We start from the raw sequence: 15,831 nt of genomic DNA on the forward strand, positions 1-15,831 counted from the left end.
AGCAACGAAGACCCAACGCAGCCAAAAATAAATAAATAAATTTATAAAAATATATATTTAAAAAAAAATTAAAGAACAAGTAAGTTTCTCTTTAAAGACATCTCAAGATGAAAGTCTGGGGGGAAAGTTGAAAAATGCTTCATACTCTGATCCCCAAAACATGAATTTATGATTCTCTAGTACAATCAGCTAAACCCTCTATTTCAGTTACCTAATCTGTAATTACACTTACTCAAAAAATTACGAAAAGCTCATGAATAATCCAAATTCCCCCTTCAACCAACCTTCTTCTAAACTTTCTGACAAAAGGAGGAGGGATGGAGAAGGACTCATCGAGGAACCTGAGTAATTTGTAGTTGTCTGAATGTGAGGCTTGTTTTTAAAGAAAATGAAAATTTAGGTCAGTTTGGCCCTCCTTTCTCAGACAAGGACAAAACCCAGAAACCTCTTCTAAACCAGTGGTGAAAGCGAGCAGGCTCTAAGCCCTCAGGAGCTGACATCTAAGAACACTGTGGTCCCTTCTGGGTAGTCAGGGCTCTCATGTGAGGACATCAGTGTGGGTGCTTCAGGGGATGGGCAGGTGCCAGAGGTGGGGCTACGTGGAGTAGGGAAGACAGAAGGCACTCTTAGGTCTCTATGTAAAAAAAGGCCCAAGTTTATCTTTAAGTGACGTTTACCTACTGAAGAGCCCTGTTAAGGAAAACAGGCTGTAACCAGGAATTGTTTAAAAAAGGTCTTAACCCATGCCAGCCTATAAATGTAAGCACAGGGTTACCTAGATTACAATGTACCAAGTCTTCCTGGACTTGGAGTGCCTGGATTCCTTGTGTATGAAAATGGACAAGCCACATTTTTTATTATATATTTTTAAAGTTTCGCTAGACCATGAAAAGCTACAATTCATTCATGATAATACCTGTTGCTTGTGACATATAAATTAGTACTACCCTTTGGGAAACAACTGGGAAAATGAAGCAAAAGTCTCAAAGAACCACCCATTAACCTAATAACTCATGTTAGAGGAATTTGCTTTTAACAAAATAATCATAATGCACATACATATTCATTTATACTATATATATGTACAGACACATGCATAAAATATCTATTACTATAATAAAAAACCTGAAAATACAAACAACCAAATGTCTCAAAAGTAGAAAAATAATTTACTAAATATTTCTCCCATAGTACAGTCCCCTGGTACATTCAATTCATTAACAATAAAAATGAGGGCTCTGTAGCAATGTGTGGAGCTGTAGGGACTGGAACTGACTCAGAGAGTTATTGCAACAGCTAAGTGAGAGGAGAGGTAATAAGGCCCTGAACAACAAAGGGTGGCAGTGAGGAAGGCAGAGATGGTAGAGATGGAGAAATACTAGGAGAACAACGTCAAAGACTATTACGACTGAAGAGATGTGGGGTAGGAGGCAGATGCAGCTGTAAGGAAGACTGAGGTTTCCAGACTTTGTGACTTGCCACGAGAGAAAGGTTAGGAGTGACATCTCCTTCTGTTAGGAAGATGAGAGTTTGGTTTTGATCACCATCATCATAACAATACCATATATTTACTTGTATAAGGCTCTACTATTTGCCACACACTTTTATATACATTAAAATAAAAGTGCTCATTGGATCCTCTAAGAAGCCTGTAAAACACAGGTACAGAAGGTATTTTATTTCCATTATCCAAATGAAGAAATGGAAGTTCAGATGTCAAAGGTCAAAACACCAGTGATGATAGGACTATAGGTCAGGTTCCCTGATTCCAAGTCCAATGCTCTTCCTACTGCATAATCCTGCTTCCAGAGAATTAAAACTGTAGGACTTACACTAGCACTAAAAACAGAGAGACAGTATAACCTGAAAAGATAAGCTGGTGCAGGGAAGCTTTAGATGGATCCATAGATAATAAATCCACATGTGCTGTTGGGGAGAGAGGAATGTTCTGGTTTGTGCACATGTTTGTATGTGTGGTGGTGGGGAGTAGTTAATACCTATAGTAGAGATTGCTAGTTGCCTACCTTACCCACTACTGGTTCCTTCTTCCTCACTAACAGAACTTTGGGCAATGGGAGCGGCTGAAAAATTACATTTCCCAGATTCCTTTGCAGATAGGAGTGGCCAGATATATATCTGGAAGTTGCTGAGTCAGCCTTTCCCCCTTATCCTCCTCTCCTATATCCTGCCTGGAAAACAGACATCATGTTTAACCATCTCAACAGATAAAAGAAAGGCCCAGGAAATTGCAAACACCGGCTGAAAGAATGCAAAGATGTCCATCTTTGTGCCCCGGAACCAAAGCCAGCAAAATTGTATCCCCTGAACCCTTTCATATAAACACATTAACTCATAGTCAGGACTCTGTTATTAGTTCATAACTGGTATAGCACCTTGCCTTCTGAGGCTATGGTTTTCAAGGACAACCATATTCTCCCTAGAGAGTGCTCTGTGGCTTAGGCTGGATGAATCATGGCTGGTGTGACTCACTGGAACATTCTTTCAGTTCTACGTTTGTAAAATGTTCAAGCTTTGAACATTTTGCTTCTAGAACTTTAAAGGGCAGAGAAAAACAGAAGCACCAGTCCTTTGGGGGTGATGATTTATTTATGCTGCTTATCTTAAATCAGAGCCAATAGATCACATGGCTTTGAATGTTTTCAAAACAGTTCTCATATTTGTACACCTAAGTACGCGGGCATTAGTAACACGAGTAGTGTTTTGACAGAGGAGCTTCAAAGAAGTAAATAAATATATTTTCCTCTAACATAACATTAAATTTTCTAAAAAAGTATTTAATGATCTGATCAAAAAATGCCAAACATCCCAAAGGTTATTTAATAGGAGACACTAAAAACTAAAGTTTGCTGAGAAAGTACCAGGCCCAGTGATTGGAATATATTAAATGCTCAAACATTTGCTAAATGAATGAAAAGTGCTATAAAGCGTATGCAGAGTAGATCAGTACGATGCTCACCATAAGAGGAAATTAGCATATTTGAAGAATTTCATGTCTATCAGTGAAATAAAACAATCAGCTGGTTGTGAGATAAAAGTAATCTGGGTTCTGATCGTTTAATCAACAATGAACTGGGCTATTAACAAATTTGTTACAATTTTCTTTAAAGAAGAATACACTCTACATTGTATTAATTAAATAGCCTAAGGATGCACCCAGTCATTCCATGCCAGGGATATTTGCAGAGAGCTATAAACATTCTGAAGCAACCTCAAAGCCTTTAAAGAATAAATGTATTTAGGTCTAAACTTGCAGCAAGTAGCAATTTCTAACAGAAACTGCTGGAAAAAATGATTAGTGATCTAGGTGTCGCACAATAGTCTCTTCTCCCTCTAAATGTAGCATGTTATTCAGATTGATTACAGCTTTGGTGACAATTCTTTGGAGATGGTGAAACACCATCAAAAAGCAATTTACTTTTTTCTCAGTTAATTTTTTCTTTAATTAGTGCAAAGGACAAGATAATTTGAAACCTAATTTCTCTGAATTTGCTAGCAATCTGGCTTCAATTAACATCTGGCTTGGATTTGTATCTGAGATTTAGAATTTAAGACAAGAAATACCAAGTTTCCAGAATACGCTCCTAATATTGATAGAATACAACAAAGACAAAGATCCTGAAATTGAAATTAACTCGCTTCTCATATCAGGTATAATTTTAATAACTATTAAATTTAATAGTTTTATATTTTATTAAAAAATTTTCAGAAGGTGACATCAGAGTAAGCCTCAAGTTACAATGCAGACACTCACCACAGTGATACAGTATGAACAAAAAATTGGGTCCTAGCATTGGGAGCTAATTTATTTCTAAATATATACAGGTAAGCCTATGATGGCCTTCATCAATCTGATGACTACTGTATATACACACAAGGGTCATCTACCATCTAGAATGGTAGATAACAGCGTAAAAAATAATGAACATTTAGACCAGGTCAGAAAAACGCTGATGGAATTATGCAAGTACTACTTAACAAAATGACTGTGTTCAGACTGAAGACCAAATGGTAAAACTTACACCAAAGATGATTTTAATTTTATAGTCACTATTTTAAAATGTCAATACGAACTAAGAAAATTCTGCTGCTGATGAACTGCCATAAACCCTTTGAATTTCAAGACCTAGAAGGTGGTGCTGATGAAGAAACCACAAAGTGTTGAGGCTGTGTTGACATGGACCTTGCCAATACCAATGCTCGGTGTGGTAGTGAACACCCAACCAGGTTCAGGCTGGGGACCAGAGACAGTTACACGCTGGACATTTACCATCCTCTTCTTCCCATCTTCTTGCACTTGTAACTCTTGCCCAGTTAACCCAGAAAATTGTCTTCTCCTCCTCACTTTAATCCATTTATGAACCAGAAAATGACTCACAGCGCTTATAAGTTCCTAAACCTAAAGCAAGAAAAGTAAATCTATATTTTAAGTGAAGTTAATACTCGAAAGATTGGTGCCTCAAAGACTGAAGCTCTTTAAAATGCTTCGAAGTACCTTCAAAATTTCTACCAAAGTGTTTCCATTTCTTCAGCCTCCACTAAGTAAATTTTCCGTAATTCAGCATAAACTGGTTATTTCATCTCTTTTCATCAAAAATATTCAACAGAAGAGTCTTGAAGAGGTATGTGGACACTGACATTCATAGTAGCACTATTCATTATAGCTAAAAGGTGGAAGCAACCCAAACATCCATTGACAGATGAAGGGATAAACACAATGTTTATACAGGCAGTGGAATATTATTCAGCCTTTAAATGGATGGAAATACTGTCACATGCTACAACATGGATGAAACTTGAGAACATTTTGCTACGTGTAAAAAGCCAGCTGCAGAAAGACAAATATGGTATTATTCTACTTACATGAGATACTAAAATAGTCAAATTCAAACAGAAAGTAGAATGGCAATTACCTTGGGCTGAGGAGAGAGAGAAAAGGGGAGTTATTTCCTAGGTACAGAGTTTCAGATGTGCAAGACAAAAAGGATCTGGAGATCTGTTTCACATTAATACGAATACACTTACTAATGAACAGTACTCTTAAAAATGGTTAGATGATAAATTTTATGGCTTTTTTGGGTCACAATTTAAAAAATACTGAACAGTTCTGTTCAGTAATTACTGAAAAATTTTTAAAAATTATTTATTAAAAAATTTATTTTATTTTTGACTTAAAAATTTATTTATTTTATTTACTTTTTGGCTGCATTGTGTCTTCATTGCTGCGTGCAGGCTTTCTCTAGTTGCAGTGACTGGGAAATACTCTTCGTTGGGGTGCACGGGCTTCTCACCGCGGTGGCTTCTCTTGTGGTGGAGCACGGCTCTAGGGGTGTGGGCTTCAGTAGTTGTGGCACGTGGGCTCAGTATTTCTGGCTTGCGGGCTCTAGAACACAAGCTCGGTAGTTGTGGCACACGGGCTTAGTTGCTCCGCAGAATGTGGGATCTTCCTGGACCAGGGCTCGAACCCCTGTCCTCTGCATTGGCAGGTGGATTCTTAACCACTGCGCCACCAGGGAACCTCTATCTTGTAATAACTTTTAATGGAGTACAATCTGTTAAAATGCTGAATCATGTTGTACACCTGAATCTAATATAATATTATATATCAACTATACTTCAATTTAAAAAATTAATCAGAAAAAAATTTTAAACTATCAGAGCCCAATGGAAACAAATACAGTCTCAGTCTGAAAGACAGATTCAAAGTATTGATTTTTAATTTCACTGAAACGCTTCAACCGATGTATGATCCTAGAAGTAACATCTCACATTCAGAATTCAAGTTGATTCTTAACAGTAAGTAGTTTCATGTTTGTTTAAGTCCATTTTTTTAAGAGTAGTTTTGGGTTTAAAACAAAATTAGGGGGAAGTACAGAAAGTTCCCATATACCCACTCCCCTCATACATACATGGCCTCCACATTATCAACATTACTCACCAGAATGGTACATTTTTCACCAAAGATGAACCTAAACTGGCACATCATAATCACCCAATGTCGACAGTGTATCTTAGGTTTTACTCTTGGTGTTGTGCAGTCTATGGATTTGAAAAGTACAATGACATATATCCACCACTACAATATGCTACGAAGTATTTTCACTGTCCCCCAAATCCTCTGTGCTCTGCTTACTCGTGTTTGTTTTTAATAATTTCCAAGCTGTTACTTCAGACAAAAAAAATAACACATCCTTGTGGTACATATACATACAATGGAATTTTATTCAGCCATTAAAAAAAAAAGAGAAATTTTGCTATTTGCAACAGCATGGATGGATCTATTGGGTATTATGCCAAGTCAGACAGAGAAAGATAAATACCATATGATTTTACTTAATGTGGAATCAAAACAAACAAACAAGCAAACAAAACAAAAACAGACTCATAGACACAGCACAAACAGGTGGTTTTGCCAGAGGGGAGGAAGGTGTGAGTGGGGGAAAAAAGGTGAAGGAGAGATTAAGAGGTACAAACCTCCAGTTATGAAATAAATAAGCCATGACAACGATATAATATACAGCATAAGGAACATGGTCAATAATATTGCAATAACTTTGTATGGGGCAGATGGTTACTAGTCTTATTGTGGTGATCATTTCATAATGCACGCAAATGTCAAATCACTATGTAATATACGTGAAAATAATATATTGTATGTCAACGATACTTCAGTTAAAAAAAAAAAATCACATCCTTGGAAGCAAACCCGTTACTTTGATATCCATAGAGCTTAGCATAGGGCTTGGCATAAACTAACACCAAATAAATGTTTTCTGAATTCACAGCTCATTTTTAACAGTGCATAAAACTTTACTAAGATTAACCATTTGTTTTCTCCACCTTTGTAAAATGAACTATTGAGCATGCTCACAGCAGTCTCAAAACAAAGGGATCAGTTCCACGATTTCATGCTCACCTCCACTGGTTCCCTCTCCAGCTCCCGATCACACTATTCGCCACTAATTGACTCCTAATCACCCCTGTCCCAACAGCAACTTGACAAAGCTTCTTCACTCTCAAATCCCCAATACCTCTCTCCACTCCCTCACTCAGGGTGGTGCCTTACCCTGTTCTTCTGAGAAAAGTGAAACCCACGACTTCCTTCTTCACTTCAACGTTCTGGTTCACCCTGCTCCTCTCTGGTCTCCAAGGACATAATCTTCCTCCTTTCAGCTGTGTACCCTGCACATTCCACTCCAGTAGCACCAGTCTGTCTCCTCGCTTTTTTCCCCACCCTCTGCCCTCTATGTGCCTTGGGCTTTTCTCCACTCACTTCCACTCCTGGCCTCTCCTTGCCAGAAACAACTTCTTCCATTCATTTCCATATTCAAACTACAGTTGTCCCTCAGCATCCGAGGGGGACCAGTTCCAGGACCCCTGAGAATACCAGAACTCTTGAGCGCTCAAGTCCTTTAGAGTAGGCCTGTGGGACCTGAGGCTGCGTGCAGAGTGAGGACTGTACACCAAACCTTCAAATTACTCGCAGAAGCACAGACCAATCCAATTTGTATTTGTTCTTTCTCCTCTCACACCCAAATCATGTAATGTGTGTAATATTTACAACCCATCTAACTGCCTCCTGCCGTGCGAATATGTATTATACTACAAGTCTTTTAATCTGTGTTCTTTTCCCCAAAAGTATATTTATAGGGTATTTTAGAGCAAGAACTGTCTTTAACCTCACTGTACAAAAGAGTCTCCTGTTCATAGTGTACATTCAAATATTTTTTGATAATGGAGTGGTAATAAGTTTGCTCAAAAATTAACTTTTCTATGACCCCCACAATATTCGTTACTATACTAAACATAGTGAAACTTCCACATGCATTTATTTGATGTATGTATTTTTCTTACCCTTTATCCACATAAGCCTTATCTAATTTAAAGCAAAGTCTTCTCTTCCAGTAGGGTTTTGCCCATTTAACTTACTTTGTAATGGTAATAAGCAGTCACCCCAAAGTGGTTTTTCTGGGGAGGATGACAGTTTAAAGTAGGGTTGAAAGTTCCACAGACAGGATTTGGAGAATCCTTTAATACAAAAATTTGAAGTCACCTGCAAAAATGTGTACACGCTATATTGTTCAGGGGAGCAAATCCATACTTTCATCAGTTCTCCTTAGGACTTCAAGATTAAGGATCAACAGTTTCCTCAAAAAGTTACATATGGAATTACCACATAGCCCAACAATTCCACTCTTAGATATATGCCCAAGAGAAGCTGAATACATATGTTCCTACAGAAACTTGTAAACAAATGTCCATAGCAGCATTCTTCATAGCAGCCCCAAAGTGGAAACCCAATGCCCACTGATGAATGGATACACAAAATATGGCATATCCATACTACAGAATATTATTCAGCCACAGAAAGTAGTGAAGTACTGGTACATGTTACAACATAGATGAACCTTGAAAACATTATGCTGTGTGAAAGAAGCCAGACACAAAAAGCCACATATTGTATGATTCCATTCACATGAAATGCCCAGACCAGGCAAATTCATAGAGACAGAGTAGATTAGTGATTGCCAGTGGATGGAGAGAGGATGAATGGGGAGTGACTGCTAATAGGAACCAGGTTTCTTTTTGGTGTGATGAAAACGTTCTGGAATTATAGTAGTGATGGCTGCACAACTTTGTGAACATACTAAAAAACATTTTACGAGGGTGAATTTATGGTATTTGAATAAAGAATAAAAACCTCCTCTTCCCCGGCTACATGCTTAACATCTTCTTTTGCATCATCCTCCCAAACCTAAATGTTATGCATTCACATTAAAACACAACAGTGCTCCCAACCACCTCCTTCTTCTTCAGGTTCCTAATTTACATGTAGTTTTCTCAGGCTGAAAAATTTCAGAGATATTTCCAATTTCTTTTCGCTCAGTTTCAACATCAGTCAGTCACCAATGCCAGCACTTTTTATTAACAATAAAGATAGTTACCATTATTGAATATGTAATTCCTGCCAGACATTTATGCTAGATGATCTACAAGTATCTTTAATTTTCACAATAGTTATGCACTTTAGAGAGGAGGATGCTGTGGCTAAGGGGGTTTAAGTACCTTGTCCTTCAGTCTTTCTCCCTCCAAGCTATCCTCCACCCTTCAGCCACAGTGATCTTCCTAAAAGCAAATCTTATTGTGTTACTCCCCCATTACTCCCCCACCTAAAGCTCCTCAAAGGCTTCACGCTGTCAGACTCCTTAACTTGGTATAAGGTGCCCTTCAGGATCCCTGTCTCTTACATTCCTTACACCAACTTCTTTCAGTTCCTGGACTATGCCATGCTCTTTCTCCTCCTGCCTCTGGACTTGGCACGGGGTTCTCTTATTCATTCACTCAACGAATATGTATTAAGTGCCCCCTAGGAGCCTGACATTGTACTTGCTGCTTGGGCAAACGCTGTGAATAACACAGATATATGTTCTGCCCTCAAGGTACTTAAGGTCTAAGGGAAGAAACGATAATAAACAAGTAATTACAGATTGTGATAAGTGAAATGAAGGAAGCAGGATGCCATATTATAAAACATCTAGGGTAAGGGTCAGGGGAAAACTACGATGACTGTTTTAGATAGGTTAATCTGGTAAGGTCTCAGGTGGTGACATACCTTAAAATCTGAAGACTAAGAAGTCAGTTATATGAAAAGCAGGTAAGAGCAGAGGAGGTGATGAGTGACAAGAGATGCTCCTGGAGACATCAGCAGAACCCAGACCAAGGATTTTTGTAGGCCGTGGTTAGGAGTTTGGATTTTAACCTAAGTTCTTAGTGCAATGGATTTCACTGAAGAATTCTGAGTAAGAGAGTGTCACTTTTTGCCACTGAATGGAGAAGGGATTGGAGGGGCACAAGAAAGGAAACGGGGACACATGGCCCGAAGATACAGTAGTGGTTTAGGTGAGAAATGTGGATGATGTGGACAAAGGTGTGATAGAGAAGGAGGAAAAAAGTAGACAGATTAGATGCAGAGTTGACCTGACGTGCAAAGTCATCAGCTGGCGTGAGGAAGAGATGAAGAGAGGATATAAAGAGTTTGGGGAATTGTCATTGGGGAAAGAAAGTAAGGTTACTATAGAAACAGAGGATCAGAAGGATCTCAGGCCCAAACTGAGTGAATACTCAAGAGGTTGACCATTTTCATTTTATAATGTCATCAATTTGCCCAGGACTTTTTCAGTGTGCACTAATAGTATTCACGTTACCAGGCATTAGTCATTCTTTTTCCTTTCCAGGCCCCTCTACTCAACCGGGAAAAGGCATTGTTAGTCTCTGGATCCCATGGCAGTACCCAGAACAGTGCCAGGCACGGAGCAATCATTCAATAAATGCTAACAGGGATCTCAGGCTCACCGGCTTTCAAACTTCATCCGTTCTCTAAAGCAGGATTCCACTGAAATCATACTCCTGTTCACAAAAGTCCCAGATAGCTCCACTTATCTCAAGGGTGGTTCAATCTACTGTAACAGTCACAACACCCTCATGTGTGAAACAGCACTGGCAGGATGGGGGGATACTGGACCTATACGATGATCAAAAATCTGGGTGCTACAATTTGAAAAAAGCCACGTTCAGTAGAAAGCAAATAGTTTTCCTCATAGCTTACTGCAGGGCCGAAGGGACAAACGGCCACATGAGAGGTGCCAAGAGTCAGCTGGCACAGCGTTGTACTCACGGTCTGAGTTCTGCCTAGCACCTACCTTCTTCCTCTCCAGATTCAGAGTCCTCATTAGTGAACGCCCCGGAGTCTGCTGCCATGGAGATCACTACACGGGCTCCACCCAAACCCAAAAGTGAAGTGGAGCGGGAGCCGGGTCAGAGAGAGGCCAAAACCCGGGGTCTGAAGCCGCAGCAGAGGAAAGAGTCGCAGCGGCTGCTACCGGGCTCTTCCGGAAGCGGCACGCGCGTGAAAGTCATGTGACGGGCACTGGGCGGGGCCACGCGGTTTATTTTGATTCTTGAGTGGTGGAAGTGTAAGCACGTGGTCGCGGTTGTGGTGCTTTTTACTTTCCCCAGACCGTAATCGTCTTCCGGTGTAGACGTTTCTTGGCTTCTTTTCTGGTTTTCCTCAAGTCCTTCCTTTTCGCCTTGGAGCTTTCTTCCTCCCAACAATATTGGAGTTTTAGGGAATGGTTTGCTTTTTGTGGGGCTCGGAGCAGTGGAAAGTGGCTCTGCGTTTGCTTACTCTGCAGTCGCTCTTAGCCTTGGATATCAGGAGAGCTCACGCTTCTCTTCCCTTTCTGTTCCCGACTCTTGCCCGTCTGGCAGCAAAATGATCCACCTGGCTTTCGTGGCTACCGGGCAATGTGAACCTCAGGCGCATGTTCTTTGATTGAGTTGCCTGTGACTCATTTCCCGACCAAAACAAACCAAATCGTTTGACTTAGGTTTTCAAGGACACTAACCGACAGCTGTCAGGCTTTTGGATTTGTATATCAAAATAACCGGTTGCTTGGTCAAGAGATCGACAACCTCCACTCTTCTCGTTTACTCTTTGTGTAGTCAAAATCATAATAACTGGAGATGAATCTAGGTCATTTGGGGGCAAAAATCTTTCAGCTTTAATCAAAATATCTTTACTGCTCTTGTTAATAACAGGCAAAATAGTAGAAAGAGATCTATATCGTATATATACATGAATGAAATTGACTCGTTTTTAATTTCCTCATTGGGTATGTAAAGCACACAAAAAATGGCTGATTAAACAGGGCTGTACTTACTGTACATAAAAAACAAATGATTTTCATGCGGCAATCCTCTGGGTTCCCTACTACGCCTAAATCTTATCCTATCTCCCTCTCTAATTTATGAAGTTATAAACCCAACAGAAATGAGAATAAACCCAATATAGAAGCAAGCAATATATGGCTTAAGTGACTGGAGATCTCCGAGTTGTTTATTAGGCACAGGACGTAAACTTGTACACTTCCCCCAGCAATACCGGGTTCCTAGCCCAGCCCCTTGTACTACAGCCCCTCCGGGAGTTTCCTTTTCCTGGGGCTCAGCGGCGCTCCTCCCTGCCTTCCCAATTCCTCCCGATCCCCGCTCTGGGACACCGGCTCCACTCCCTCTTTCGCCGAGGTTTTCTCTCCGCCGCCCGGCGAGAGGCTAGCCCGGCTCCGCACCCCAGCCCCCTCCTCGCCCGTCGCACCTGCCCCGCCTCCCGGACCGGGGCCGGCTCGCGCGGCGCAGGCGCAGCAACGCGGCCGCGAGGCCGAGGGCGACCAAAGCAACCTCGGCCTCCACCTTCTCTGACAGTATCCGCGCTGGAAAGCGGCCCCGGGGGCCGCGCGTCGTAATGGGCTCGGGCTGGAGCAGCGAGGAGGAGCGGCAACCGCTGCTGGGACCCGGGCTCGGGCCTGCGCCGGGGGCTGCTTGGAGAAGCAGGGGGGAGGCGGCGGCGGCGGCGCTGCCCGCGGCAGCCCCGAGTCCCGGGAGGGTGTACGGGCGCCGCTGGCTCGTGCTGCTGCTCTTTTCGCTGCTGGGGTTCGTGCAGGGCCTGGTCTGGAACACCTGGGGCCCCATCCAGAACTCGGCGCGCCAGGCCTACGGCTTCTCTAGCTGGGACATCGCGCTCCTCGTGCTCTGGGGGCCCATCGGCTTCATGCCCTGCTTCGCGTTCATGTGGCTCCTGGACAAGAGAGGTGAGGGGGTACCGGGAGCGCCGGTCGGCGATGTCACCCCTAGGGAGCCGCCTCCCTCGGCTTCGTTTTAGGGGTTGTGTGAGGTGACCGAATGTTGCTGGCATCCCATTCCTGACTAGGAACACTCTGTCCCCAAAGCGACAAATGAGGGAAGGCTTCTTTGTAGATTCAATGTTTTCATCAAGGCCAATTATGCAACAGCAGGGATTAAGCGAGCGCTAAATGTTCAAGTTTTTGCATATTTGGACATCAGAGCATCCCCGTGCACGTGCTATGTGTGTTTTTTACACTTGACAAAAATGACTGATGCTTTGACTTCAAAGGGATTTGGGGATTTTGAGGGTGAAAGGTCAGAAAATAGACTGATGATGCTCAGATACAGGGAAGTAATGAGCTGGCTTTGCATAATAGATGAACTCAAGCCCAGGAAGAGCTGTTGGGGAACTCGGATCTGACGCTTTGGTTTCTGGAAAATGGTTCTGGAAAATGGTGCACAGCAGCTTTAAAGTGTGTGTATGTGACTAGGTGCAAGTGTCAGTTGAGATTTTTAACTCTCAGATGAAGCTTGCAGATGAATGAAGACTCTCTTTTCATAGAGAATACTTTGGACAGCCATCTCACGTTACCAACTTGCCAGTATGATTCTGTGAAGAGAAAAAAAGGTCATAGGATTGAATGATTAGGTATTGAATTACACCACACAAGTATGGGTAAATGATTCATGATCAATGTGATGTAGCTGCTAAAAAGTGCAGCACAGTTTTAGGCGCAGAAGGGTAGTATCTAAAACAAGAGAAATAGTTTGAAATGCTCTATCCTAGTGTTCAGTTCTGAGCGTTAATTTTTAGAAGGCCATGGGCAAACTGGAGAGCTTTAAAAGTTGTGTGACAAGAATGTAAAGGATGTAAAAATCATAATGTGTCAGATGAAGGGAATTGGGTGTGCCAAGCTTCAAAAAGAAACTTGAGGCAGAATATAAATATGTGAAGACCAAGTAAATGAGGAATTAGGCTTAATGTGCATAGTTCTAGAAGGAAGAACTAAACTGAGTGAAGTTACAAAGGGCTGTAACTCAAAGGGATACAGGGAAGAACCTTCTAACAATGAAAGCGTCCAGCCCTGGAAGGTGTGGAACTTCCAGGTAGAGCAAGTACTTAGGCAGAGATATGTGCTGGATGCTGAGGAAGCGTTTCTTGTACTGAATGGAGGTTTTCTTTGTTTGGATTTGTTTGTTTTTAAACTAAGTTTAGACTTTATTTGGATTTCACCAGTTTTTCCACTAGTGTCTTTTTTTTTTTTCCTGTTCCAAGATTCAGTCGAGGGTCCCAAATTGCATTTAGTTGTTATTTCTTGTTAATCTCCTTCAATCTGTGACAGTTCCTCTGTCATTCCTTACAAGGTTGGATAACTTAAGGGGAAATGCTATTTTATTGTTTATTTTTATTAACTTTTTATCAGGAGCATTTTTCAATATTATTCCCTAAATTTAGCCAGCCTTGTTTTTATGGTACAAAAATGTTAATTTTGTCCTTTTTATTATAATTATATCTACTATCCACGGCCAGATAAATTAGGGACTACCTATTCTCTTTATAAAATAAGTTACTTTAGGAGTTCTTTCAGAGTTTCTATGACTATATGGTGAATTCTATTTTATGTTTTCTGTTGGTTAGAGCAACAAAAAATAAATTTAAAATTCTCTCACTTAGGAAGTGGTTTCCTTTTCAGTAGGAGAAAGCCAGTTTCCTTCCATATGTTGGCTGTCCTGCTGCCTATGTCCTATTTGCATACATAAAAGTAAGTTCCTGGTATCCCTGGGTACTAAAGTATCTTTCTCCCTAGAGGATAGGTCTGGTCTTCCTACTGCCATGGGTCCACCCAACTTAGTAGAAGACCAGGTATCTTTCTGAAATCGGTTTTGTACCCTCTCAGTCCTTTTCATTTTCCAGCAAGGAGATAAAAGGGGACTACCTAGTGAGATAATAGGAGACCAAAAGTGAGTGTGCCCTAGAAGCTTAGTGAAGAAAATTTCAACAAGGTGATAACACCTAAATTTGTGCCAAGCTCTAGGGAGATAGTCCTCATGGAGCCTACATTCTAGTGAGGAGAGTCAGGCAAAAACAACAATAAAATTAAATATTTAGTGTGTCAGATGGTGATAAATGTTTTAGAGGAAAATGAAACAAGGCAAGAGAGAAAGGGGATGTGATTGGGTGATACTCTCTCTAGACTGTCAGGGAAGGACTTACTGATAATGTGTGTTTGAGCAGAGACCTGAGGGGAAAAGGAAACCTACCTTGTCAATTCTGGACAGGACTGTTTTGGACAAAGACAAAGGTCTTAAACTTGTTTGGCATATTCGAGAAAGAGCAATGAGGCTTCTGTGGCTGAGTTGAGCCATAAGGGAAACCACAGTAGAAGGTGACGCCAGAGAGGTGGTGAGAGGCTGAAATCATGCAGGGCCTCCTAGGTCACTGTAAGGACGCTGGCCTGAAGGAGTGAGGAGGGCTCACTCCACTGGAAGGTTTGAGCAGAAGAGTAAAATGACGACTCTGCTATTGTCTTGAGAACAAGAGCCAGAGCAGGGAGACCGGTTGGGAGGCTGTTGGAACAGCTCAGATGGGGCTGATGCTGACTTCCAACTGGGGTGATAGTAGTGAAGGATTTGAGTATTGTTGATGGATAGGCAGAGGTGGAGTGTGAGAAAAGGGGAAGATTTAAGATGTTTCTCAACTTTTTTAGCATTAGTAATTGGGAGAACCAAGCTGCAGTTTACTGAGATGTAGAAGATTGTGGAAGGAGCATTTGGGGGTAGATGGCATGCAGATCAGGAATCTGAAATGCCTATTAGACGTAGGACAAGCTAAACTGTCAGTTTATTCCCTGAGCAATAGATTTGGGATTTGTCAACCTATAATGGTATTTAGAGTCTTGGAGCTGAGTGAGATCACCTGTGGAGAGGGATCTTGCTTCAGAAGACTGAGCCCAGGGGCATTGCAACATTCAGAGCTTGGGAAGATAAGGATGAACCAGCTAGTGAGGACTGAGAGTAGAGCCTTGGGTTTAGCAACATGGAAATCTTTGGTATCCTTTAAAAGAATAGTCTCACTGGAGTGGTGGGGGTGAGTTCACGAGTGTAGACATTATGTCAAACACACTTTAAGGGGCA

At 41.4% G+C, this 15,831-nt stretch overlaps 2 protein-coding genes across 3 annotated transcripts in view; one reads left to right on the top strand and one right to left on the bottom strand.

Moving 5' to 3' along the window:
- HSPBAP1 (HSPB1 associated protein 1) overlaps window positions 1-11,073 on the bottom strand; it is a 50,473-nt gene extending 39,400 nt beyond the window's left edge. The window contains exon 1 of one of the 2 annotated variants that reach the window (XM_022567148.2): window positions 10,719-11,073. In XM_022567148.2, the coding sequence (XP_022422856.2) occupies window positions 10,719-10,776 (58 nt within the window). In that variant the 5' untranslated portion in view covers window positions 10,777-11,073. The remainder of the gene's footprint in view (window positions 1-10,718) is intronic. The other variant, XM_022567145.2, reaches the window with a different exon arrangement.
- Window positions 11,074-12,072: 999 nt separating this feature from the next.
- SLC49A4 (solute carrier family 49 member 4) overlaps window positions 12,073-15,831 on the top strand; it is a 99,014-nt gene continuing 95,255 nt past the window's right edge. The window contains exon 1 of the mRNA XM_022567154.3: window positions 12,073-12,662. Coding sequence (XP_022422862.2) covers window positions 12,317-12,662 — 346 coding nt within the window. The 5' untranslated portion in view covers window positions 12,073-12,316. The remainder of the gene's footprint in view (window positions 12,663-15,831) is intronic.

The sequence above is a fragment of the Delphinapterus leucas genome, chromosome 4, assembly GCF_059928025.1.
Source record: "Delphinapterus leucas isolate spDelLeu-1000000601 "Yukka" chromosome 4, BTC_Dleu_Yukka2, whole genome shotgun sequence".
Lineage (NCBI taxonomy): Eukaryota > Metazoa > Chordata > Mammalia > Artiodactyla > Monodontidae > Delphinapterus > Delphinapterus leucas.